Below are 24,572 nucleotides of genomic sequence, written 5' to 3'. Positions count from 1 at the left end.
GGCAGCAGCACAATGATGCCTTTGTCTGTCAAGCTGTGATAGGGAACCAGAACAAGTTTGTGTGTGTGTGTGAGAGAGAGAGAGAGAGAGAGAGAGAGAGAGAGACAGTGCAGGGAGGTTACAAAGATCATACAATATAAACCAGGCTCAATCCAATTAGGGTGGGATTCTTCTTGTCTGACCTTTAACAGGAGCGCTGTATTCACACACACTCACGCAATCATCCCCCCCCCCAACCACCACCGCTACACACACCAACTCTCTAACTCCACACAAACAGACGGACACACAAAACACGACCCGAGCGCACGCCAACAGCCATGAACGCACCCTCCGCCCACACACACACACACACACACACGCAGACAGTAGCGCGGCTCTGATTGCTGACCTAAATCGGGCAGGCGATCTGTCACTTTCTCTTACTCACACTCAACACACATTTTTTTTTCATCTTCTGCCTCCCCTTTCTTTCCCTCTCCCTTCTTTTTTCCTCCCCTGCCCAAATATCCCTCGCTCTCTCCCAGTGTCACTTTGCATCAGCTCATTCCCGCTCCCTCTCTCCTCCTCTATTATCTTTACCACGAAAACCTCGGCCTCGTTTGTATCCCACGCCATAGGTGTCAACATACAGTATGCACGCCGGATTTAAGTGTGCGTACATGTCCTCGGGCGTGTGGAGAAACATATACAGTGCAAAGTAAATAGAGTTATCTCTTCGACAATCCACTTCCTCCTCTCCTCCGACAGATGCAGATAAACTCCATCTCTGGAGGGGAAATTAGTTGGGTCCGCTGCACCAAACCCCACGCTGGCCTTTTCTATTCCATTTCCACTTTCGCACTTTATTTGGAGGCAATTTTCACACATGAGAGTTTAACTGAGGCGGTGTGCCCCAAGAATTCGATGTGTTTAGTGGAGTGTGAAATATGTGTTGCGGGCTAGAAGAGCAGTCTCATGTCCACCTCAAAATAGTTGTCAGGGACTGGCTTGCTAGTGAACCCGAGGCATGTCCCCCCCCACCACCCCCCCACCCGAGGGCCACGCCGCATGTAAAGGCTTTAGCACGTTTGATGTTGAAAAATGTGTAACACCATTTTACTTGCGTGTCACTATACATGCAGTTAGATTCACAGAGAACACCAACGGGGGGAAAGTTTCGGACATCAGTCCAACAGCTAAGGGCCGGTTCCTGCCATCAAAGGGGGGGCACCTCCAAGTACAGGTGTGAATACACGTTGAGAATGCATTTAGATGAGGTGGTTGAGTTTGCATATATAATCATTTGTATGATAAAACTTTATTTCTACACCACCTTTCAAAAGTGGAGTCTCACAAAGAAACCTCATACTCAGAAAATACAATAAGAACGTGGGTTTAAAGAAGTTGTCAAACACAGAGAGAAAAACAAAATCTAACAGAAGAAGGTTAAAAACATTTTGGAATAGACATCACACAACTGTCAGTGCGTACAGGTGGGTTTTTAAAAGCGTATTAAACTGAGACTGGAGCTGAAATGGTAAAAGCATTGCCCCGTTTGTTTTAAGGCTGGACCAGAATCTTAAAGTGATTTCTGTAACAAAAGGCCACATTCTCTCAGCAGGTGGACGCAAACTGAAGGACGGCCTCATCAACGACGCGTGTGTGTGAGTGTGTTGATGCTCTGCCACTTTTACTCTCCATGCAAGGAAACAGAATATTCACACTTTCTTTTTTTAAGTGCTCACTACAGCAGATGTCATGCAACAGAGCCAATACAAACAAATGGAATGGTCGACGTTAGTTAGTTCGGTTCTAATTCAGCGGACACATCCTTCAGACAACGCAGAGGACACAAGGATGCAGCCTTCAGAGGATGCATCCTTTAGAGGATGCATCCCTCGGAGGATGCATCCCTCGGAGGATGCATCCTTTAGTGGACGCATCCTTCGGAGGATGCATGTTTCGGAGGACGTATCCTTTAGAGGACACATCCTTCAGAGGACGCATCCTTTAGACGATGCATCCTTCGGAGGATGCATGTTTCGGAGGACGTATCCTTTAGAGGACACATCCTTCAGAGGACGCATCCTTTAGACGACGCATCCTTCGGAGGATGCATCCTTCGGAGGATGCATCCTACAGAGGATTTCCTATTTGCGTCACCTTTTTCCGCTCCTGTCACCTAGCAACCAGCTGCGGTTGACAAGAAAGAGGTAACTAATGTTATATGACTAAAATGGAGCCAGAGGTAATATTTGATACTTTTTTATTTGATATTATGGCCGAGGATATGCTTCATGACATATTTCAGGTGAGAGTGTGTTCTGCCGCATCTTCCACTGCTGATCCGCTCTGAGGCGCCATGTTTTGGATTAAAATACAATCGTCGGCGACGTGCAATGAATCGTGAGATAAGTCGGACCGTGAGGATCCATCAGGTGGATCCTCCGAGGCCGAGTGTTGAAATTGGACGGCCTCGTGTCGGCCGCTGTGATGCGTTCGGAGCCTCTGGAGGATCAGGACGCAGCTCTCCACATTGAAGGCGTGTTGATTGATTCACCTCGTACACACAACTCATGCAGAGAGGATCGAGAAAACATTCCACCTCAAAAAAGTATCCGGTAGCGACCTGTGCGGTGAATTTAATATCTCAACAATACTGCCATCTTCTTTTAGAGCAGTGTAAGCAGCCAGAGAGAAAGCCTCATTTGATTTATTTATGTGCATGCTGTAAATCTATTTCGGTAACACTCAAATTCGTTCTGACCAGAGATATCTCTCTTTCAGCTGTGACCAGCATCATGAATGTGATCAAAAAGGTTCAATGACAGTTCGGTGCATAATAAAGGTGGTGCTTGTTTCGGGCTTTCAAAGCCTAAACACCGTTAAATTAGCGGGAGAGAAATGCATCAGGCTCCATGTTTAATGAGATGTAAGATGCAAGTGTGTCTCTTTATCTGGGCCTGATGTCGAGACGGGATGTATAGTGCTGCACAAGCATTTAGTATTCCGAGGGATGGTTGGGTTTCAAACCGCCGCTACCCTCGCTCTGAGCCCCTCACTGTGGTCATCTCGTCTCCCCGCCTTCCTGCAGCTTCCTCTTCTCTCCCCCGTGTCTCTGCTCGCTTTAAAGCCTGGCAGGAGGCTCAAATCTGAGGGCTTAAACTTGATCAAAAATTCAGCAGATATAGATTTCTCACAGTCCCTGGATCCTCCACCTCTTCCATCCAGCTGCTCCCACACACACACACACACACACACACACATACACACACACACAGAAACACACTCGTCCTTTTCCTTGAATCTCTCAGTTTTGGCTTTCCTCGCTGCAGTCGCCTCGGTCACACACACACACACACACACACAGCCACGCACGTATGCACACGGGGAATCATAAACTAACGGCGAGTGGCGGGGAGGTGCAGCTCATTTAGGCTGCAGTGCAGTGTTTCTCTCCGCTTCCTCTCCTCCATTGTCTCTTCCCTCTCCTCTATTTCACTCTCCGTTTCACTAATTTTCCCCATCTTTGTTCCAATCCTCACTCGCTCTTTCCCTCTCTTCATTCATCCATCCATCCCTCACTCACTCACTCACTCCCCCCCCCCCCCCTGCCCTCCCTCTCCCCCATCTAGATTCTGTGTCATTTATTTCAGCTTAACCCTGATAAATAAACCAGAGAGCACCTCTGCATTATTGAACACTTCGACATCGCTGTCTGCACGAGTTGTGCCGGCCCCCGTGCTGTCCAACAATTAGACCACACACACACACACACACACAGCCAACCACACCAACCAAAACTTGCCATTATGAAAGAGATGAAAAGCAAAACAAATGGAGACACAAGAAAGATAAACAGCGAGACAGAGAAGAGGAAAACAACACCGAGTCAACGAGAGAGAAAATAAAGTTTGCACACCACGATACACAAACACACACACACACACACACACACACACGTTAACTTTCCTCTACAACACTGAGACCCACACACGCAAACATGCACAAACAAGCAGACTTATTTTTCTGGGTGTGCAGGCCCCAGTCAGCTCTTCTATTATTCATATTAGCGGGAGGGGCTGTTTATCTCCGCTATTGTGCGACGGCAAGCACCGGGCTCTCCGCAGAGCCCCGGGGGCCCTGCTCCCTAAGCACACCGCCGGGAGCCATTCATGTGCACACGAGCACCGAAAAATACCTTCATGTCCACCATACATATACATACATGCACATAGTCACACCAAACCTCAGCCCTACCCATGCACTCACACACACACACACACACACGGCCATCTGCCCGACAACAGTACACTGAAGTCCCACAGCGACTGACCCGTTCTCTGCAACCAGTGTGTTTGTGTGTGTGTGTGTGTGTGAGAGCTATTTTCAGACTATTTTGTGTTTACAACCACAAGCCTACATGCATGCCAACGTGTGCGAGTGCATATATTTATGAGAACGCCCCAGTGTATGGAGATGTGAGCGTGCATATGTTAGCGTGGAGGAAGATTGGTGACATGTGAGTGTGTGTGTGTGTGTGTGTGTGTGTGTGAGAGAGAGAGAGAGAGAGAGGGTCACTCACATATAAGGTCATGTATGTTGACTGTGAGCTTGCAATCATTCACTGGTGTGTGTTCAAACATACATGAACGTGTGTGTGTGTGTGTGTATGTGTGTGTGTGTCCCTGCAGCAGCAGCGGTGATTGAAAGTGGCCATGTTGTTTCAGTGTCACCCTGCAGATGAGAAGCCAGGTCTGTGTGTGACACTCAAATCCCACCAACCACACACACACACACACACACACACACACACACACACACACACACACACACACCAAACACACACACACACACACACACAGCCTGCCATCTTCCATCACTTGTCTTTCTCTTCGCCGTGTCCCCTTCCTGTTCATCCCTGCACATACATGTTGTAGCTTTTCTTGATCTCCCTCCACATCCTCCATCTCTCCCCTCGTTGTGACTCAGCCTCTCTACATCCTTCCAGCCTTCACTTCCATCACTCAACCTCCAAAGGAAGAGATGTTGGTTTGACTGCTAGCCAGGCCCATTACTTGTAATGTTATGTTTTAGTTCGTTCTGGGACACGATGGGAGATACTCAAACCCAACATGGTCATTATTTTTCTTTAAAACGAGATTAAAGAGTAGGTTCAAGCACAATTTAATAACACTATAATCCACAGCCTAAGTTGTCATCAGGTTTTATAGGGACTGTTCTGTCAGATAAAAACAGTTCACATGAGGTCTGACCCGTTTTCTCCAGAGGAACCAGGAACATTGTTACCGGAGAAAACCCGAAACAATCTCACGGGGAAATAAGACTCAAACTATCTGCATGGTGGAAGAGAAGGGAGCTTTTATTTTGGTAATTTGGGTAAAGTTCAGAAAATAAATTGCATCTGATCCTGGACCAGTTTTAACAACAACTCTATTCACCCCATGTGTGCTCTCCTTTAAGTTGCAGATCAGCCGCATGGAGACGCAGTTCTCATTAAGGAAACACGTCACCGAGGCCGCACGCTGACTGTGCACGTGTGTGTGTGTGCATGTGTGTGTGCATGCATGCATGAGTGTGTGTTTCACAAGGGCCTGGCGCCTGCTTTCAAAGGATTCATTAAAAGCAGTGAAAGGCTTGATCTGTGGTTTTGGGTTGATGTACCGAGTGAAAGAAGGAGAGAGGAGAAACTAAAAGGGTGGAGGGACTGAGGGAGAGGGGGGGGGGGGTGACAGAGAAATGGGTTTACATAAACTCTGACCTTGTGTTATGAATGAAAACATCAATCAACGAGTATAACTAATCAATTTCCCCACTCTTTCGCTCCTCTCCGCAGATACAGGAGTAAAGAATTACATTTCATGGGAGTGGAGTAATCTGATTACAAAACAGTGGCATCTGTGATGCATTAGTGACTGCAAAGGGGTTTTTCCCCCACGTTGCTTGCATGATTTTATCCTCCAAGACACAAACAGCATTTTTCTCTGAAAGCGACCACTTGTTGATGATGTCAACGCGAAGGATGATGAATAAAATCCTAAATTGTTTTTCAGTATCGCTCGCCGCACATTATGGCGGCGACCTGATTACCCGGCGGACTTCCAGCAAGTCATCTGCGACGGGTTTAACTTTGAAATTAACCTCCGCCGCCCTGTTTCCTCCGCTTCGCCGTCGACCGCATAACCTCCTTCCGTGTGTGTGCCGCCATGGTCGGCTGCCGTGTTCAAATGAAATCACGTCACGCTATAGGTTCATTAAAAAACAAGATTTCCCAGAGGCCTGTGCACACACACAACATACATTTACTGGTGCCGGATTCAGGGACATGAAATGTGCTCTCAGGTCAGTTAGCACTCAAGCTACGGCAGAGATGTCCCGCTAAACGAGCAGGATTATGAATTATCTCACAGACTCTCTGCTGAGAGTCGGCATACAGTTGTTCATTAAGAGCACAAAGACACACTGTGCAGCTATGTGGTGATGTTATCAAGCAGTGATCCGGACCAAACGCTCTCTGTGATCAGCTATCTCCGTCTTTTCACCTGTGTGTGTGTGTGTGTGTGTGTGTGTGTGTGTGTGTGTGTGTGTGTGTGTGTGTGTGTGTGTGTGTGTGACCTTGTGTTGCAGCCGTCATCGATCGGGCTGGAGCTGTCAATCGATCAGTCTGGTCTGTGTGTGCAGATAAAGGTGTTTCTATCTCTGGACACTCCAGTTGCCGAGTGGGAGAAGAGAAGAGAGGCGGGCTCGATAGAGGCCGTGGGCCACGTTTAAACCTTGAATTTGAAGGGTTTTATGATTGTTTTTACTTGACTGCAATGTCATAAAATTCCAGTTTAAGACTGAGAAAAAGCAACTTGTTCACTGATGATGAAGTTCTCCAGCGTACACTGGCTTCATGCTCCCACAATACTCACACAATGGATGATAAACATTGCCGTCAACATCTAGCCAGAGAATTTTTAATATAAAAAAATCAACCTAAGATATGTGTAAAATAATGGTAACCTAATAAGAATAACACTGTATTCTGCCAGTTATACATGAGACAAATGAGAAAACATCTGCTTCCTCTGCCTCCTCTTCGTGCTCCTGATAACTTTGCAAGCCTGGTAAAAAACAACCAATCAGAGCCGAGGAGCCTCGAACACAGCTGTCAATCACTGTAATCAAAAATTCTGTTTTCAGCAAAATATTTTCGTGATGTGTTTACAAGTTCAGGTGTAAAATGAGAAAACAGTTGAGCTGCCTACCGACTGAAGCAAACTCGTATTTTTTACTTTTGCTGCTTCATTATAAAAAAATGTTTCTGAAAACATTTGAGGTAAGAAATAATTCATGCAGGAACAAAATCCTGATTTACAAGTCGATCGGCGCTGCCGAGTTTAACGGTTTGATCAAAGTTCACGAGCTTGGCCAGCTGTGATTGACAGCTGCGTGAGAGAACACAAGTCCTCTTAGTAGCTAACTGCATTGATAGCCTGCCAATCACAAGGTAGCCCCGCCCTAAATGAACCATAATGTACTAAATGAGCATCATGCTGGATTGAAGAAGACTTGAAACTAGAGATTGAGATAATAAACAATGTTTGCAAGTTTTTCTGAGATGATAAACAAGAGAAGTAGGACCATTTTCTCATAGACTTCTATACAATCAGACTTCTTTTTGCAACCAGAGGAGTCGCCCCCTGATGGCCAGTAGAGAGAATGCAAGTTTAAGGCACTTCCGCTTTGGCTTCACTTTTCAGAACCTATAGCTCACCATGTATATATTTTTTATTTTATATACCAGATATATCAAAAAGCACAATATTTTAACACGTGTACTTGCACAGTAATGGATTTTAAATGTTTCATCAGTTAGCCAGATTAAATGTGCTGTTCAACATCTGTCATTGAATCAGGTATCAGCCATTTACCTCCCTGTGTATCGGGCCAAAATTCCTGTATCATTGGGTCCACACACACACACACACACACACACACACACACACAGTGTGCTATCTCACCTCCTCACATCTAATCTTAGAGAAATACTTGCATGTTGATAATGATGCAGGGTAGGAGAAACATGGCCAGTGCCTCACCTCTCTTCACCAACACCACGGTTTGAAGACTGATAGAGGAAAAAAAAAAAAAAGCCAAGCGCACCTGAAACCGGCGAACAAATATAGAACACAAAGAGGCATGAGGGACTTCACAGACTTCCAGAGATCTTCTATTCTCTTTGTCTCGTTCCGTCTCTCCATCTCGGCCTGCCTCTCCGTCTCTGTCCCGGCTTCCTGCTCCTCCTGGCTCTACTCGTTCCATCGCTTTCTAGGGCTTTTTTGTTTTTTCTCTCCCCGCAGATGAAAAGAAGTGGAGAGAGCATTTGCACACCTGAGTGAATTGAGCTTGCAGGTGCGTGGGAGGAGAGCTATGGGAATCAAACAGGGTCTCTCTCTCTCTTTGTCTATCCTGTTCACTCTCTCACTCCTGGGGTGTTTTACCGTGCTTATGTTTGTATTGGAAACTTGTGTGTGCGAGCGTGTGTGTGTGTGTGTGTGTATACATGCACAAGAGCGTGTGTGTGTTTGCATGATTTGCTCCAATTGTGAGCGCTGAATACTCTTGGCACTCGGTCGGTATTTCTAAACAACCCACAGGTTTCACTCGACGCGACCTTTACTTGCAGATTGTTCCGTCCGATACAAACGCTTGGCCCCGTCTCGCCCTGATGACCTCATCAGGTCTTCACACAGCCGAACTCCAAACCAAAGCTTCCCAATAAACCAAAACAAACGGTGCTTCACCATTTGCAGTCAGCGTGAGGCTGGCAGTAACAATAAACAGGCCTGAGGCCAGCACAGCATCAGAGCAGGACAAAGCAATGACACACACACACACACACACACACACACACACACGGAAGCACAATTGTAACCATACTTCACTAAAGGATAGAAGGACACATCCACGCTGTAAAACAAATATAGAATGAAAAGTGTTTTCTCTTGAGGAGGAAACACTTTTCATTGGAGAAAAATTAAATCAATTAAAGGTAAGTCCATTTAAAACGTACCCTGAAATATCCTGAAAAACAACCGGTCATTTCTTGCAGTGTAAGTCCTGGACCGTCTCCACCCGTGGACTAATTACTATTACTCTCAACACACCCGCCCAATCATCACCACCATCACTGAGATAAACAAACACATTCAGGCACAATCAGAAATCAACCATGCAATCATAACAACCCTCCCCCAGCGCCCACCAACACACACCCCACCCCCCCTCCCCCCCCTCCATCCCTGGCGCTCCTCCGCCTCCTCCACTCACCGATGATGTAGTAGTCGTGCATGCTCTTGAACTCGTGGCCCCAGAGGTTGGGCGAAAACTCCTGGAACTTGATGGTGAAGCGGCGTTCGCGGATGGGCTCGTCGCAGGTCAGCACGATGTTGGGGGGGCCGGTCACCTCGCAGCGGTCCGCCTGCTCCCGCACCGACACCAGGTAGAGCTTGTAGAACTCGTACTCTGGCGTGGACCTAGCGGTGTCCAGCGGAGGGCAGATGAGGTCCAGCCGGTCCCCGATCTGAGGGTACAGAACGTAGCCCTTATCGTCCCTGAACCTGGAAGGGAGGGAAGAAGAGGCACAAAATTAGTGAGAAGGATTAATTAAAGCCTTTCGCTTCCTGCAATCTAAACCAGCTCAGAGCCACCTGCCCCGGCTGCTGGATGAGCAACAGATGGGTCCTTTAACTCTCCCACTTCTTATTTCCTCCCCTTCACCGGGAACAGGTGCCTTTTCAGAGGAACTGCGGTACAATTAAATGCATTTTTACCACACAAGCTCACGCAATCCCCTGTTGACCCCAGAAATACAACCGGCTGATGATCCACATCGGAAAAATAGTCCCCTCTCCAAAGAACTTATTAGAAACACATTCATTCATGCTTTTTTCTCTACCAGAACCTCCCCCAGTTACCTTCAGTTAAGTGTGTTTAGTCTCAATGTGCCAGATTTTTATCACGTAGTGAAATGTACAGGAAAGCACTCTGACAAGTAGAAGGACAGAAGTTTTGCTGCCATTCGAGTCAAATCCTGGAGTGCTTGAGGCTTCAACAAACTGCAAACAAATGTGAAGTTCAGTCACTCGCATACACGCGTGTGGCTGTATGCACAGGAAATGAAAGCTAAGTATCGTAAGCAACGAAAAGGTTCACGTTTATTTTTCTCCCTGGCAGAACTTCTGTGTTTTTCCGCCGTTCTATTCAAGAAGTGAAGCGTGTCCATAGAGGAGGAAACGAGCCAACGGCGAGCTCAGGTACGTCCAGCTAATTAGCTGGCTAATTAGCCGTTTGGATGTCTGTCATCCACGTCTGATACCGATGACGTGCAGTCTGTTTGTTTACAGCCTAACTGATGATTCGACACCTGCCATCTGATGGGAAACCTGCAGCCTGAAGTGAGTCTAATGCAACAGCTTGATGAAATGCAACTCAAATATGCTTGATTTTGGCTTATGATCGTCATTAGAATTTCACCGTGCCTTTCAGAGAACGGCCTTGAGGTCTTAACGTTGTTAAACGGCTTCCCTGCGATAAACGCCGCAGTTTGAACGTGTTTTGTGTCGGAGGGCTGGTGGGCCGCTCTCAGCTAGCAGAGGTCTTTCCAGAGCAGAGAACACCAAACACAGCAGTCAGAAGGACATACACTCCACAAATGACTCAACGTCTGTCATTCCCCTCACAGCACAGGGCCATCTCCCTCTGATAGGGCCAAACGCTATGAGTTATCAACTCGGCGCCTGAGGCCTGCGATGACTTTAACACTCCACATAGCTAACGGTGGGAAATCAGAAAGTAGGCCTCGTGCATGCACACGCATGGTGGCTTTATCTCAGGTTAAAATAAATGTCACCGTGGGTGGAAAGGGGGTAAGTGTTTATAGAATAAAAGATGAAGAAGAGGAGGAGGTTTTTTTCCCCCCCTCACAGAATGTGAAGTGACACTTTGGTGTTTAAGTGGGAGGAAGCGAACGCCTGTAATGTTAAGAACGGTAGTGTTACCTCGGACGCTTGTGTTTCTAACAAATCCACACGAGCACTCGGGGAGTCACGGCACTCCAACCGGCTTAGTTATTCTCTCTGTTCCGCTGTCAGACAACTGTTTGACCATTAAAAAATAAACAATGCAGGATCACAAAGCATGAACGCCGCCAGAATGATGCTGCACAGCTGCACCGTTCAAAAGACTAAACAAATCCTACTAATGTCACATTAGCAACAAATCGCACTTCCATTTGTCCAAATAACGCTTCCATTTCTGGCTTTCACTGAAAGCTGACAAAAATCCATACAAATGAACTATTTAAAAAAAAAAATCGCTAGTAATGAAAGGGACTAAGATGATTTTTGCTGATTTAAATCCATCTGGAAAAAAAGTGATTTTCAGGCATGTGTCTCATTAGTTATGCTTGTGCAAATTAAAAGGGTGCACCAGAAATTTAATACTGCATTTCCATAAAGTAGAGGGACTTGTGAGAGACCGATTTTTTTCTTTTTAACGGTCAGAATTGAACTTCCCTGGGGTTGGTCAAGCTCCAAAAACAACGGATCCTATGTTTCCCACCATGCAACAGCATTTTTGCCAGACCCTCACTATCGGTAAAACTCCAATCCTCCAGTTCTACCTCAGGCTTTCCATGAAAATATTCACATCGCTGTGACATCAGAAGGATTATTTGCTTAGACTTCAGAAATCTCTCCTTTCGAGACACAACACACATAAAACAGTTCTCAGCTCTGCAGCACCAACCATGGGAAGTAAACTAGTCCGCATAAAATCGGTGGAATGTTCCTTTAAAAGTCCAAACGATGCACAGTGCTTTCCTCTTGGTCATGCACGCCCAGCAGCAACATCATGTGATAAAGAGCAGGTTGTACCTGCATCTTTCTCACCACATCCTGCCCTTCCATGCGGGCTGCATCCACCTCTCAGCGCTGCCAGCTAACAGCCTTAAACCCGCTCTAATGCTGTATCTGCTGGTGTGTTGGCTGGCGGCGGACACCAGAGGGGATCTGGAGGAAGCACAGTGAATGGTGGAGGGGCTTTAGCTGAGGCGGGCCCAGAGGCCTGCTGGGAAGCCGCTGTTCCACTTCTCATTACACAGGTCAAAGGGTTATCAGGTAACTCTTAAGACTGGAGGGAAAGGCACTCAGCTTCACTCAACACGTACACACACACACACACACACACACGGACATATTTCACCTTCCGGTGGGCTTCAGACAGGCACGCCCATGTCCTCGTATTTATAGTGTGCACTGTAAACATGGTGGAGGTTCCTGAGGCGTCCTGCAGCACGGCTTAAACTGAGAAGTCTATTCAACACAACACAGGCCCGTACATATGCCCTCCTGCTAAACACAAAAGGTTTGCCCAAACACATCCACCCACATCCAAACACACCGGTTTGGTTTCCCTAAACACGAACGCTGGAAATCCACACACGCTTACAAAAACAAGCACCTTTTGCTTCCTGCAAGACGCATTCTGTGAGTCTATCTGATGGTGCCCTGAGTCACAGTCGAGCTGCACTGCAGAATGGCAGAGCAAACACACACACACACACACACACACACACACGCTGTTGAGGATAGTATGAGTGTTAAAATGCCAACGGGCAGGTGCAGTACTTGAAAAAGAAAGAAAAAAAGAAAGAAAGAAAAAAGAAAGAGAGAAATCAGTGAAGTCATAGAGAGGCTTGGGGTTGTGGGGGGTATTCCACATGTCAGGAAGGTATGCAGCAACCGCATAGAAATATAGATGCTCCATTTTGTTGCTTCTGGATACCTATTCCAATACCTGATGTTGCGTATCGCACATACCAAGTACCGGTCCGACGCCAGTGAGTTCAAAACAAACGAACAAAAACAAAAACAGCTCATTAATCCCTCTCTGATATCTATTTTAAACTGCTGTGAAAACATCTCACATACTCTCTGATACCCGATCCAACGTTTCAGGCTATCGGAGGCCTTTCTGATTCTCAGAACCACTCGACAAAGACATGTGGCGAACAAGAAGAAAGGAGAATACGAATGAGAAGCACACAGAAAGGAAGACGGGAAGGAGCAAAGTGAATTCCAGCACATTCCTGGGACGGAACTCAATTTTCTGACTCCGTGTTCGGGGCGTCAGATGTGCTGAGCTAACCCGGCTTAACCCCGTAAACAAGGAGGGGTGGGGACACCTCGTCCCGATCGAATCATGTGGTCGAGCGAGAAAAAATTGCTGTTCCGTTTATCTCCACTTCTCTGACGCCAGAGTCCAAGAACGTGGAGCGCATTCACACGGTCTAAGTCTGGACGTGTCCAATCACTCACATGCCACCTTTTCATGCATCTAATCCACCTTAAAACGTCCAGTGTGAGAGTGCAGGACGGTGTGTGAGAGCCGTGTGAATCTCCCAGTCAGACACACACACACACACACACACACACACACACACTGGGGGAGTGCAGGAGAGAGGGAGGGGAAGTGAAGCGAGGTGAACTTCTAAACAACTTTATGGAGTTCGTCTAATAACGTCTAAATAAATCATGGCATTCAGACGCCGCCCTGAGCGACATTACCGTTTCCCTTTGCTCTCGGTTTTGCCACAGAAAGAGACACTCTCTCTCTCTGTCTGAGAGTGTCTGCTTTTCTCTCCCTACTCTCCCTCATCTCTCCCTGTCCACTCCCCCCCCCCCCCCCCCCCCTCCCCCCTTCCCTTTTTCTCAGCCGTTAACAATAGAGCCATTCATGTGGCCACACTTTGAAACATGGCGTGGGGGGTTGGAGGGGTCCAGAGGTGACACTAAGGGGGGGAGAGGAGAAAGGAGGGGGAGGGGCAAGAAGAGGTGGAGGGAGGGAGGGGGGGATCTTTCCTCTCTTTTCTTCTCCACAGCTCTTTTATGAGGGCAGAAACATCATTTTCTCAACCCAAGCGTCGACCCGCCGCGACCCCCGAGCCGAGCTGAGACCACTCAAGTGTCAGTCTCCGTGACCCCCCCACCACCACCTCCTGCTCCTCATCCTCCACTCATTCTCATCCTTTCAATACTGTAGAAACTGTTATTGGTATTTCCAAATATAATTCAAACACGACTAAAATGCAAGAAACTTGAATCCCGCGGTGAGCCTGACTGCTCCGTGTGTCCGAGCCCCGTCCGTGTGTTTCTGGCTGTTTCTCCTGTCCGTCTGCATGTCGTCTGCAGTTGTACCTGCTATGGGCGGCGAATCGGACAGCTCCAACATTTCCCAGATTCCACAGCGGCAACCCGAGCCGTGTCCGGACCAAAGCCGGGCACGCAGGTGCAGCCGGCGGGGGAGACAAGGGATAGTGTGTGTGCGTGTGTGTGTGTGTGTGTGTGTGTGTGTGTGTGTGTGTGTGTGTGTGTGTGCCAGCATATGCCTTTGCGAACATGAGAATCTGAAGGGGAGGCAGGGTTGAGGGAGGGCACCGAGTCTGTGAGAGAACAACCAAAGAGATGGAGGGAATGAGGCGGGAGACAAAAGAGAGAGAGAGAGAAAGAGAGAGAGAGAGAGAGAGAGAGAGAGAGAGAGAGAGAGAGGTGGGTTTTGAAGTGATGAAGCATCGTAAAACAAACACACAAGGGAAAAGACGGAGAGAACAAGACGTCGGACATGACATAACGTGGGTAAAGTGCCCAAAAAAAAGAAAAGAAAAGGCCGAGGGAGGAAGAGCAGGGAGAGAAGGATGCTGAAGTTGGCACAAAATAAGCTATGAGGAAACCGGCGTGGCGGATTTACTCAAAGCTCCACATCAACTTTGACCTCTTCCATCCGGTGTGGGGGTTTCGTCCTTGAGCTAACCACAACCTGGTGCGGGTGGGAAGCCGAGGAGAGACAGCGAAGGACCGATCTATTAGGGAATAATAAACGATGGCGGTATTCGGTTCTGTGGCGGCGGGGGAGATTTATGGCGGTTCCTGCACATAAAGCTGTCTGCACTAATCTCATGGTATACACAACGTAATCACACACACAGGGGTTCCTGAGTGCACCCCCCCACCACCTCTTTTAATGTACACATGCTGTCAGACGCACGGCAGGGGAGCACGCACGCTAAAGAGTGGCTAACCGATCGGCTACGGGAGGAGCACACACACCAGCCGACGCACACACACCCGCTGAGCTGCAACACCTGCAGGCCATCTAGTAGCTGTCTCAAGGAAATCCACTGGGTCTCATTTGCAGGAGAGGTGCTTTTCCAAAGAATGCCACAATGAGCTAACGCACACACTCGCAGCGGAAAACCTCCATTTTCAACATGTCATTTAAGCCTACATGGAATCTGAAAGCCGCACGTTTGAAGTGAAAACGCCGCGCGCCGTAATTCACTTCGTCCCGACGCAACCTTCATTTGCTGTAATGAATTTCCTTTCAAACAAATGTTAAAGGATCAGAAAAAAAAAAATCCACTCATATGAAGAAAGTGATTCAAGAGATCTTGAGAGGTAAAATTATCTCACTCTACTGACGGACTGTTTTACCTACTTTAAGAAAAATATTATTCTAAGCCTTAGCGCTGGATTAAATCACTTGCTGCGATGGAGATTTTTTCCCCACACAGAGAGCGGCTATCGTTTTCCACTGTTCTGCTGTAGCAATCAGTACCCCTATATGCTGCACAGCCCCCAAAACACCAGCCATATCCAATGAAAAACATATGGCGGAGTATATAAAACATTCTGTCTTTCACACAGTATTGGAGGCATGAAGCGGCGGAGCTCTGCGTGTCTCACCTACATCTTCTGCATCTCCAGCTGATGGCTTTATGTTCAGACATTCGGGAGCTTTACATTTTACTCATGTTCTTTTATCTTGCCCTCATCTTTGATTGGTTCTGTAATCGCAAAGAAAACGCATTTTGCATCAAAAAAGTGCTGTCATCATCTGTAGCTCTGTGAGAGCTCGAGGTCATCCTATGAAGTATTATTTCATTAATATTATGTTCATGTTTTCTCTGAATTATTTCAGTCGTAGCTCAGCCAGGGAGAATTAAATCGTCCATTGGAAATTCATGAGGCACCCTAGATCGCCACTGTTGCTTCATGAAACATTCAAGTTAAATAGGACATTTCCAGCTCCTGTGTCATCTTTGACACTATATTTGTCATCTTAAAAGCTGTTCTTGAATTAATAATCAATGGCCATGATTTAGTTATTTGAAATTCAGCATCATGCAGACACTGCAGCCGCTGCTTCCGGCAGACAGAGGGTTTTAAAATATCCATAATCATTATTACTGTCTTCATTAAAGAACCATATACCCTGGAGAGGAGCTGCAGAAAGTGGTCTTTGACTGTGTGTGGAGAGCTGGAGAGGGAAAGAGATACATTTGTATGAAATGGAGGCAGACAGAGCGGGGTTAGAGAGAGACAGGGGGTGGGGGGGGGGGGGGGGGGGACACAGAGAGCTATAATGTAAATTGATGAGAGCTTGAGTCTCTCTAGAAGGCATGGCCCAGATACCTCCGAACATTTCCATTATGGATGAAATGATAGAATGGATGTGAGTTCAACGGGGAGACGGAGAAGGAAAGTTACAAGCTGCGTTCCCATCCAAGAACTTTTGTTTTGTTTGATTTGAAAAAAGTTGGATACAAGCAGCAGATTTTGTACACATTTCTTCGTTAAAACCCCCACGTTTCCAGAAGATAGCAAATATGTACGTAAACGGAGGCACAAAATACGAGGAATAGTAGAGTTTGATGAAATGGTAGCAGCGGACAGAAGGATTAGCAACTGGTGAACTTAGTGGAGCATCTAGCAGCTAAAGAGTCATATTTGGCAGGAGGCAACGTCTGGTTGTGAAAAGTGAAGCCAAAGCTAAAGCCTTGAACTTGCATTCTCTCTACCGGCCATCAGGGGTCTGATTGTTTGGAAGTCTATGAGAAAATGAGCCTACTTCTACCTGATGTATTATCTCAGTAAACATTGTAAACATGAGTTTATAGTATTGCCTCACTCCCTTCGCTACCAATTCAATAGCAATTAAAGGTGCACTCACACTAGGCCCTGTGGCCCCCCTCCCCAGTCCCCTGCCGTCCCCTCCATGTTAGTAGATGTGCCAAACTGAGTACACGCCAAATACTGTTTTCCATACATGGTAATTTAAGGTATTATCACAATAATGTATGTTCTAGTGTTCATGCTTGTGATAATAATGTTTATTGGTTTTAATTAGTTATTGATGCTATAAAAAGAGGGTGTGATGTGATGATGAACAGCTGTGAAGTACATTCTGGTGGAGACCAAAACAGAGCTAACGCCACAAAAAAGACTTCAATGCCAACATGGAGCAATCATTTGCTCACTATTCACCATAAAAAGGCAATGATATTTAATTCACTTCGTCCCATTCCTTCCAAGTAGCTAAAATTCGACATATATGGGAATAAAACGGGGATCCTGGATGTTGGGTTGAATAGAAAAGGCGGAGCGGCGGAGTGAGAGATAAGCCGAATACGAAGAGCAGCGTGAACAAGGGGGAGCGGTGCACCAAGGTTGATGTAAAGTCAGCGAGCACTGGAAAGCCCTTAGGAATGTTGGTGGTGAGAACGACGGCGGCGGTAATAGTTTCCATATGGCGAGAGAGGGAGAAAGGTAGAGAGACACTGACGCTGTTTTGGGAGGAAGAGGTGGGAGGCTGCCGTCAGCAGGTAGGGAGGCACAGCCTCGTTTGAAGAGTTAGTCGGCATCATGGGACTCTGAAGGTAACTGCGTCCTTGTCATCACACACACACACACACACACACACTCATCCTCCTGTCCAGAGGCGGTCCAGAATACTGCAGCGTATGTGTCACATCCAGTATATATCACACCCGGTGTAGCCAAGGAGACATGGGATGTCGGCACGCTGGGTGCCTTGGCATTCACAAAGACACACACAGACACACACTCTTTGTCTCTCCTACATACACACACACACACCCTTCATCTCCCTTGCTGCTGCGCTCCTGCTGCGTTCGCTGCAATCCATATGATACAATGCAGCGGATGAGCGTATCGCATTAAGTTGAAACTTGCCGCCGCGCCATGAAGAGAAGCAACCAAGCGACGACGGAGAAAGACTCCTTCTGCTGTTTGAACAAAGCTGAACAACGCATCCATATTCAGGTCAACAGAAACTTTTCTCAAGCAAACACTCCCTCTCTCTTTTCCTCATTTGCATCCTTGTTGCTGCTCCTGCATCTCCAGCTCAGAACTTTTGTTCCTGCCTTCTTTTGACTCCTCCAAACATTCATCCACTATAGAAGTGAGTTCTAGACGCCGTGTCTCACCCAGCAACCCCCCCCCCCCCCCACGTCTCATTTCTCAACATCTCTTTACCTTTCTTCCTCCCAGCCAACCATATGTCACCTCACTTGTTCGCAGCTTTGCTTTCATTTGACTTTGTTCAAAAAACACTTACAGAAATGGAACGATGCTTAAAAAACGACCAGATGTAACTGTTAGCCAGAAACGTGTTAAAAACAAATGGTTCAATAATTGCGTCTTCAATTACAGTGCACTCTAAAATTCCCTTCCTTTCATTTCAATCTCAATGTGTCACTTGTATTGTTTTTTTATCTTTTCATTAGCGAATAAAAACATCTCCGTTTTCAGCTCTGTGAATGATGTTTTTCATTAAATGGATTATTAGCCTAAATCCCGCCTTTCGGTTCATATGAAGAATCACCACATTTGGAGATTTTCATTGGATAGCAATGAGATTAATCTTTAAATCAATACAGACTGGTTGACATGTCTGTATCTTCCAATAATGATTTCTTTCATTATTGATTCATTTGTTGATTTTTCTCATTAATCTTTTACTCAATAAAATGTCACTGATGAGTGCATCCAAATTCCCCAGAGCCCAACGTAACGTCTTCAAATGGCTGCAACGCCCAAGGTTTTATATCATGTTCGACATCCAAGATGTTTAACTTGGAACGAAATAAAGCAGAGAAACAGAACATTTCAGAACGCCATGCATCTCTCTGACATCAGCATGATGACATGTACTAACCAGCAGCCATAAAGCCACAGTGGAGACCTTCAGTGTCCCGGCTGGAGGAATGGTCCCACCGTGACAAACCTTCCTCTGGGGGATCACACGGACCTAAAGTCATACTGTCGACGCCCTTCCATCCCCGATCGCTTACTATTTCTGTTCTCACTCCTAAACCGTCTCGAACCACCATTTCCTCCGACTCCGGTGTGCTCTCACCCCCTCCCCCCTCCTCCCCATTTTCAGCATGTAGTCTGGATGATTTGCAGCAGTCTGGATTGGGCCCATTAAGGTCGTCTAGTGGAGGTGTGTGGTGATAGAGCACCGTGGGTCCTGACAAATCTGTGTGTGTGTGTGTGTGTGTGTGAGAGAGAGGGGGGGGGGGGGGGGAGAAGAGATTGAGAGGGCCCCCCAGTTCACAAATGGATAAACCCACGCATGTGAACCCCTCAACAGAGCCTGAAGGAGACCCTTGAGACGGACACACACAAACACATGCTACAGCCCCTATAACTCCCAGAGAGGTCTGTGGTGTGTTTAACTATATAGCTCACGATGACATATATGCACACACACATATATACATGGATAGTGGCAGCTGGTGTTAATGCGTGGTGGTGGTGGGAAAAGTCTTTGAGCTTTAACTCATTCACTCCAACAACCTCGCTAATTTAATTAGGTCACACGGGGCTCTGGAGGACTGAAGGTCATAATGCATGCAGTGGCTCTCATTCTCTATGCTTCACACACACACACACACACACACACACACACACACACTCACAGAAAGGAAACCATCCAAGAGCCGTCCCTCTGGGAGTGAAGGAGTGAGGTGAGGACACTGACCTGCCACAGTGGGGGTCACCTACATCTCCAAAGCAGTGTGTGTATGCGTGTGTGTTTCCACAGGCGTTCATGCATGTAGGTGTTCATCTGAGACCCCGAGGGCCAGTGTATGTGTGTGTGTGTGTGTGTGTGTGTGTGTGTGTGTGTGTGTGTGTGTGTGTGTGTGTGTGTACAGGCTCAACTTTGCTCCGGAGAGGCCACAGAGTGCATGAAGTCTGAAACTTTAGCTAAAGGCGACTCAACTTAAGCCCAGTCAGGCCACGGTGTCAGGAGAGCGGTGTAATCCATAGGGGGCCCCTGGGGGCCACCAAGTATGCAGGGCTCTGGGGACATATCTTTTTTTATTTGCCGAGTGTGTGAGCTTGCAAGTATTATATCCATGTTTATTTGTGTGTGAACCTTAAAAGATAAGGCTGGTGTTATTCGATACGTCAAAAAGATCCTGTGAAAAAGACCAAAACCAACAATGTGTCGGTCCGTCTCTCATACAAGAGATTCAGCTCCAGGTTCCTACACCCTCACACATCGAGATGCTAACTAGAATGTGACACAAAAGGTAAACCATCTGGTTCCAAACCAGAACCCCCTCTGGATGTCCAGAACCGTATCACCTAAAAAGGACCCTACACCCCTTTTATATCCCAGGATGTTCATTTAGAACCCACCCAGGGTTTTCCATGAGGCTCCCACAACAAGTTCACAATCACAGTTCTTTGAACATCCTTGAAAGATAACCGGGATCCTTATGGAACCCTGAGTCTGACAAACAACTATTTCTTCCAAAAAGGTTCTTCACAAAGAACCCTAGGAACCCTTGAAAAAGGCTAAATCATTTCCAGAACAGCTGGTGGTTTTTAGCAAACAGGAGTATAAACTACTTTTAACTGCGGATTAATACACATGTGGTGCTTAAGTGACTTTTTGGTAGCTAGATGGTATATGGGATAGTTTTTAGACAATGGAGGTCTGTGGCACAGATGGAAAAAAGGATTTGGATACCCAGACCTGAAAGTAAGTTTAAAATAAGAGGTATCTTTACGTTTAGGTTAAGGTTTGTTTCTGGTAAGGGAATTACTTTACTCAGAAGAAGGTTTTCATAAGGATATAAGTCCAAGGATATGTGTGTGTTGCTGTGTGTACCCCAACAGGGGCCTTGTGTATCTGCAGCAGTGCTTAATCCACCATTCGAAATGGGAACCTGGCTTCCATTCGGTTTCCCACAGGCTCCGAGCGGCGCTACCCGACTCCCAGAATCTCAGCTACTCCGACTCCAGTGGAACGCATCTTGAAGCGATTTGGGGCTCAAACCCTCTGCTGCTCCCTCTCTTTTTTTTCACCCTCCCTTTCTGGCGCTCCAACCCCCCCCCCCCCCCCCCCCCCCCCTCATGCCTCCTCCCGTTCTCGGCTGAAGGAAGCTTTAAGGGCTTAGGGGAAAGCGCTGGAGCGGCAGTCCCGGCTCGACCCTGGGGTTGCGGAGCCCCGCGGTAAAATCAACAGTTAGCCCGCTGCAAGAGCAGAGTCCGAGTGGGAGAAATGAGGGACGTGTCCGTTAAAGTAGGGCAGATAGGGTGCAGGGCTAGCTGAGGGCTGCCTCAATTGCAAACAGACACACATAAGTGCAATCACATGTGCACACACACACATGCTTACACACAAACATGCTGAAAGAGAAAGGCTCCAGGTCATCAAAAATCCTATTCACTCACGTCAGGATATTGAAGTGTGTCATGCCAATATTTGTGTGCTGATATATTTGCCAGAACGTGTGTGTGTGTGTGTGTGTGAGTGTGTGTGTGTGTGTGTAGGTGTGTGCTTGAGCACGTCCGTGTGTGCACTTCGCCACTTCTCTCCCACTTCTTTTCTAAAGAGTGGCTTTTTCAAAAGTCGCCCGGGTATTTTCAAGGGGCCTGTCTAATTCATGCAGGTGAAGTGTTTTAAAGTTCCGTTCCCCCGTCTACCTGCGGGGCCTGGAGCACACACAACAGAAGTGTTGAAATAACCCCCCCCCCTCCTTCTCCCTCACTTTTATCACAACTTCTATCCTTTTGTCCTTCACTTTCCTCCCGTCCCTCCACATCTGCCTCTCCCGCTGCACTCCTTCTCTTTCTTCCCATCTTTTCCTTATCCCTCCTTCTCCTGCCTGCTCCTTCGCTCCCCATCTCCCTCCTGCTCTAGTTTTTTTTTACCTCACCCATCCCTCATCCTCTCTCTCTCTCTCTCTCTCACTCTCGCTGCCTCTCATAGTGTTTGAAGCAGAGTGTTTGTCTCTAGGGCTGGATGATTGACAGCTGAGAGAGAGCCAGGCAGCTCTCTGGTGACAGATAAGGACTTTGGCTCTATTACTCACTGGGTCCCACAGACACACAAACATAAACTCTCACCCATCCTCCCACATGCACACAGATTCACACACTAACCCGGGCACACACACACACACACACATGCAGAAACACACACTCCGGGTCCCATGCTGCTCCCACAGTTCGGCAGGGAGCAGACAAACCTATTTGCATTAGGAAGCCGCGTGTAAAATAAATAAAGAATTGGATGAATCGAGGAATAAATAGACAGGAGGCACGGCTGGGGATGAGTATGACTGATTTGCGGGGTGTGTGTGTGTGTGCACGCTCTCGTTTTCAATCTCCGGGCCCTCGAGTGGGGAAGAGCAGCAGTGCAGCAGCAGAAGAAACGCCCTGTTGAGCACACGCACCGTCAACTTGCACACGTAGTCGAATATACATACAAATATTCTACAAAGCACAAATAATTATGATAATGAAAAATGAAAGGGTCTAAAAATACAGTTTTATTCCTCCCTTTGTTTCAGGGGAACTCCAGAGAGACCGCTGGCTGACAAAGAGAGAGAGTGAGATGGAGGAAGAGTTTCTCCTTCTACCTTTTCTGCCATGAACATCTCCCTCTGCAGCCACGCAAATCTCTGGATTGCAACCGTCTTCAAAGAGAGAAAAAACTTGGATCGAGTGCAACTGGTATATTGGGTGCATGTTTATGTTCTTGGCAAAAAAAGAAACCTCAGTGAGTTGATTGACAGCTGGAAGTGAGAGGGAGATGGACGAGAAGGAGAGGCAGCAGGCGCATAAACAGGTGCAACATCAGATACGGGAAGGAGAAACAGAACGAGAGCTGGAAGAGAGAGCAAACGTAGAATTAGAGGAAAACAGAGTGGAGTACCTACGGAAGTTTGTGAGTGAAAAAAGCTGCAAATTTGGGGATGGGAGGAAAAACAGAGAGAGCAAGGAGGAGAGAGCGACGAAGGGAAGGAGGGATGCATGAAAGAGTCGGAGATGTCACGCTGGGGTTACAGGTGTGTGTCGGGGAGTCACAGGGGAGGGAAAAGATGGAAAGAGGATCGCGGGGGTTGAGGAATAATTATGCCGACCTCCCGCGGTGGCAGGTGAAAGGAGGAACGGAGGGAGAGCGAGGTTGGAAAGATGGATGGATGGCGATGGAGGGATGAAGGAGCGAAGGGTTGAAGGGCGAGGACGGGGTGACATAGCAGGGGAAAGCAGGAAAGAAAGGAAACGGCTGAAGGCATGACTAAGGAGATGGCAGGCTCAGCGTGGGAGAGAAGGGGGGAGAAAGGAGAGGAGGGCAGCCGGCAGGACGGAGGTTTAAAAGTGAGAGGGGAGACAGAGGAGGAGGTGACAGAGATAGACGCGGAGCATGAAAATGGCCTTTGTCATCGCTTCTCAAACGCGAGACAAAGGGAGCGCGAGCTGCTTTTTCCAGCGTTTCTGGGATGACAATAGCTATTTGTCTCGTCATCAGAGAGCCGAGAGAGAGAGAGAGAAAGAGAGAGAGAGAGTACAGAACACACTGTTCTTCATCGCTGTCCTCCTCAATCTCCCTCCACCCTAATCTTTGCCCCCATGATGCCAAAGACACACAAACATGCTTAAATAAAATGCCTCTCTCTCTGCATGCCACGGGTCTAAATAGCTCTGGTAATGAGGGTGCAGGGGGGGGGGGGGGGGGGGGGGTAGAGGGTGAAGGGTCATGCTTGAGTGCTGATGGTGCATCCCGCCAGACAAAGCAGATTAACACACACACACATACAGGGCGAGCAGTGGTATGTCACCCCTCTAACCCCGCCCCCCCTCCCAGCGTGTTCACAGGCCTCAGCCTCATTGGGCCAGATAGCATCATATGTTGCCGGATGCACCAATGAGGGGTCAAGGCCTCGATTGTGTGCGCGGTCAGCGGTCAAACCACCTCTCGCCACGGACGCCGATGTCACTGGCGAGTTAGTATTCATAACGCGTGGACGCCGTTTGGTTTGCTCATTTCAGATTGTGGATGCGTGTCTTCACCAAACACACATTTATCTTATAATAAGCTGACCCTTGTGCTGGTGCCACACTTCAATCATAAGATCAACCCAATTCTCTAAACTCAATAAGAATGAGAAGAATGTTATCTGGATTTAACTCCAAATTAATTTCATTTAGTCATCTGGTGTGACTCCGCTCTGTCGGGACGTTCAGATAAGATCAAGGTCAAAAAGTGTCTGATGGCCTCGCCAACCTGCCATCTCCACCTCAAGGGTATGTTCCCAGCCGCAAAGACTCAATGTTGCTCCAAAGGCATTTTATGATATTATGTAAGTAAGGATTATTATATTAACATTTGGTCTATAAAATGTAACAAAAAAATACCAT

At 47.3% G+C, this 24,572-nt stretch overlaps 1 protein-coding gene across 1 annotated transcript in view; it reads right to left on the bottom strand.

The window, feature by feature from the left end:
* efnb3b (ephrin-B3b) overlaps nt 1–24,572 on the bottom strand; it is a 75,288-nt gene that overhangs the window by 29,229 nt on the left and 21,487 nt on the right. The window contains exon 2 of the mRNA XM_084003691.1: nt 9,319–9,608. Coding sequence (XP_083859817.1) covers nt 9,319–9,608 — 290 coding nt within the window. The remainder of the gene's footprint in view (nt 1–9,318; nt 9,609–24,572) is intronic.

Source organism: Eutrigla gurnardus, assembly GCF_963514095.1.
Source record: "Eutrigla gurnardus genome assembly, chromosome: 23".
Classification (NCBI taxonomy): domain Eukaryota; kingdom Metazoa; phylum Chordata; class Actinopteri; order Perciformes; family Triglidae; genus Eutrigla; species Eutrigla gurnardus.
The sequence above is the reverse complement of the archived record's forward strand: the minus strand, read 5'-3'. Positions and strand labels throughout refer to the sequence as shown.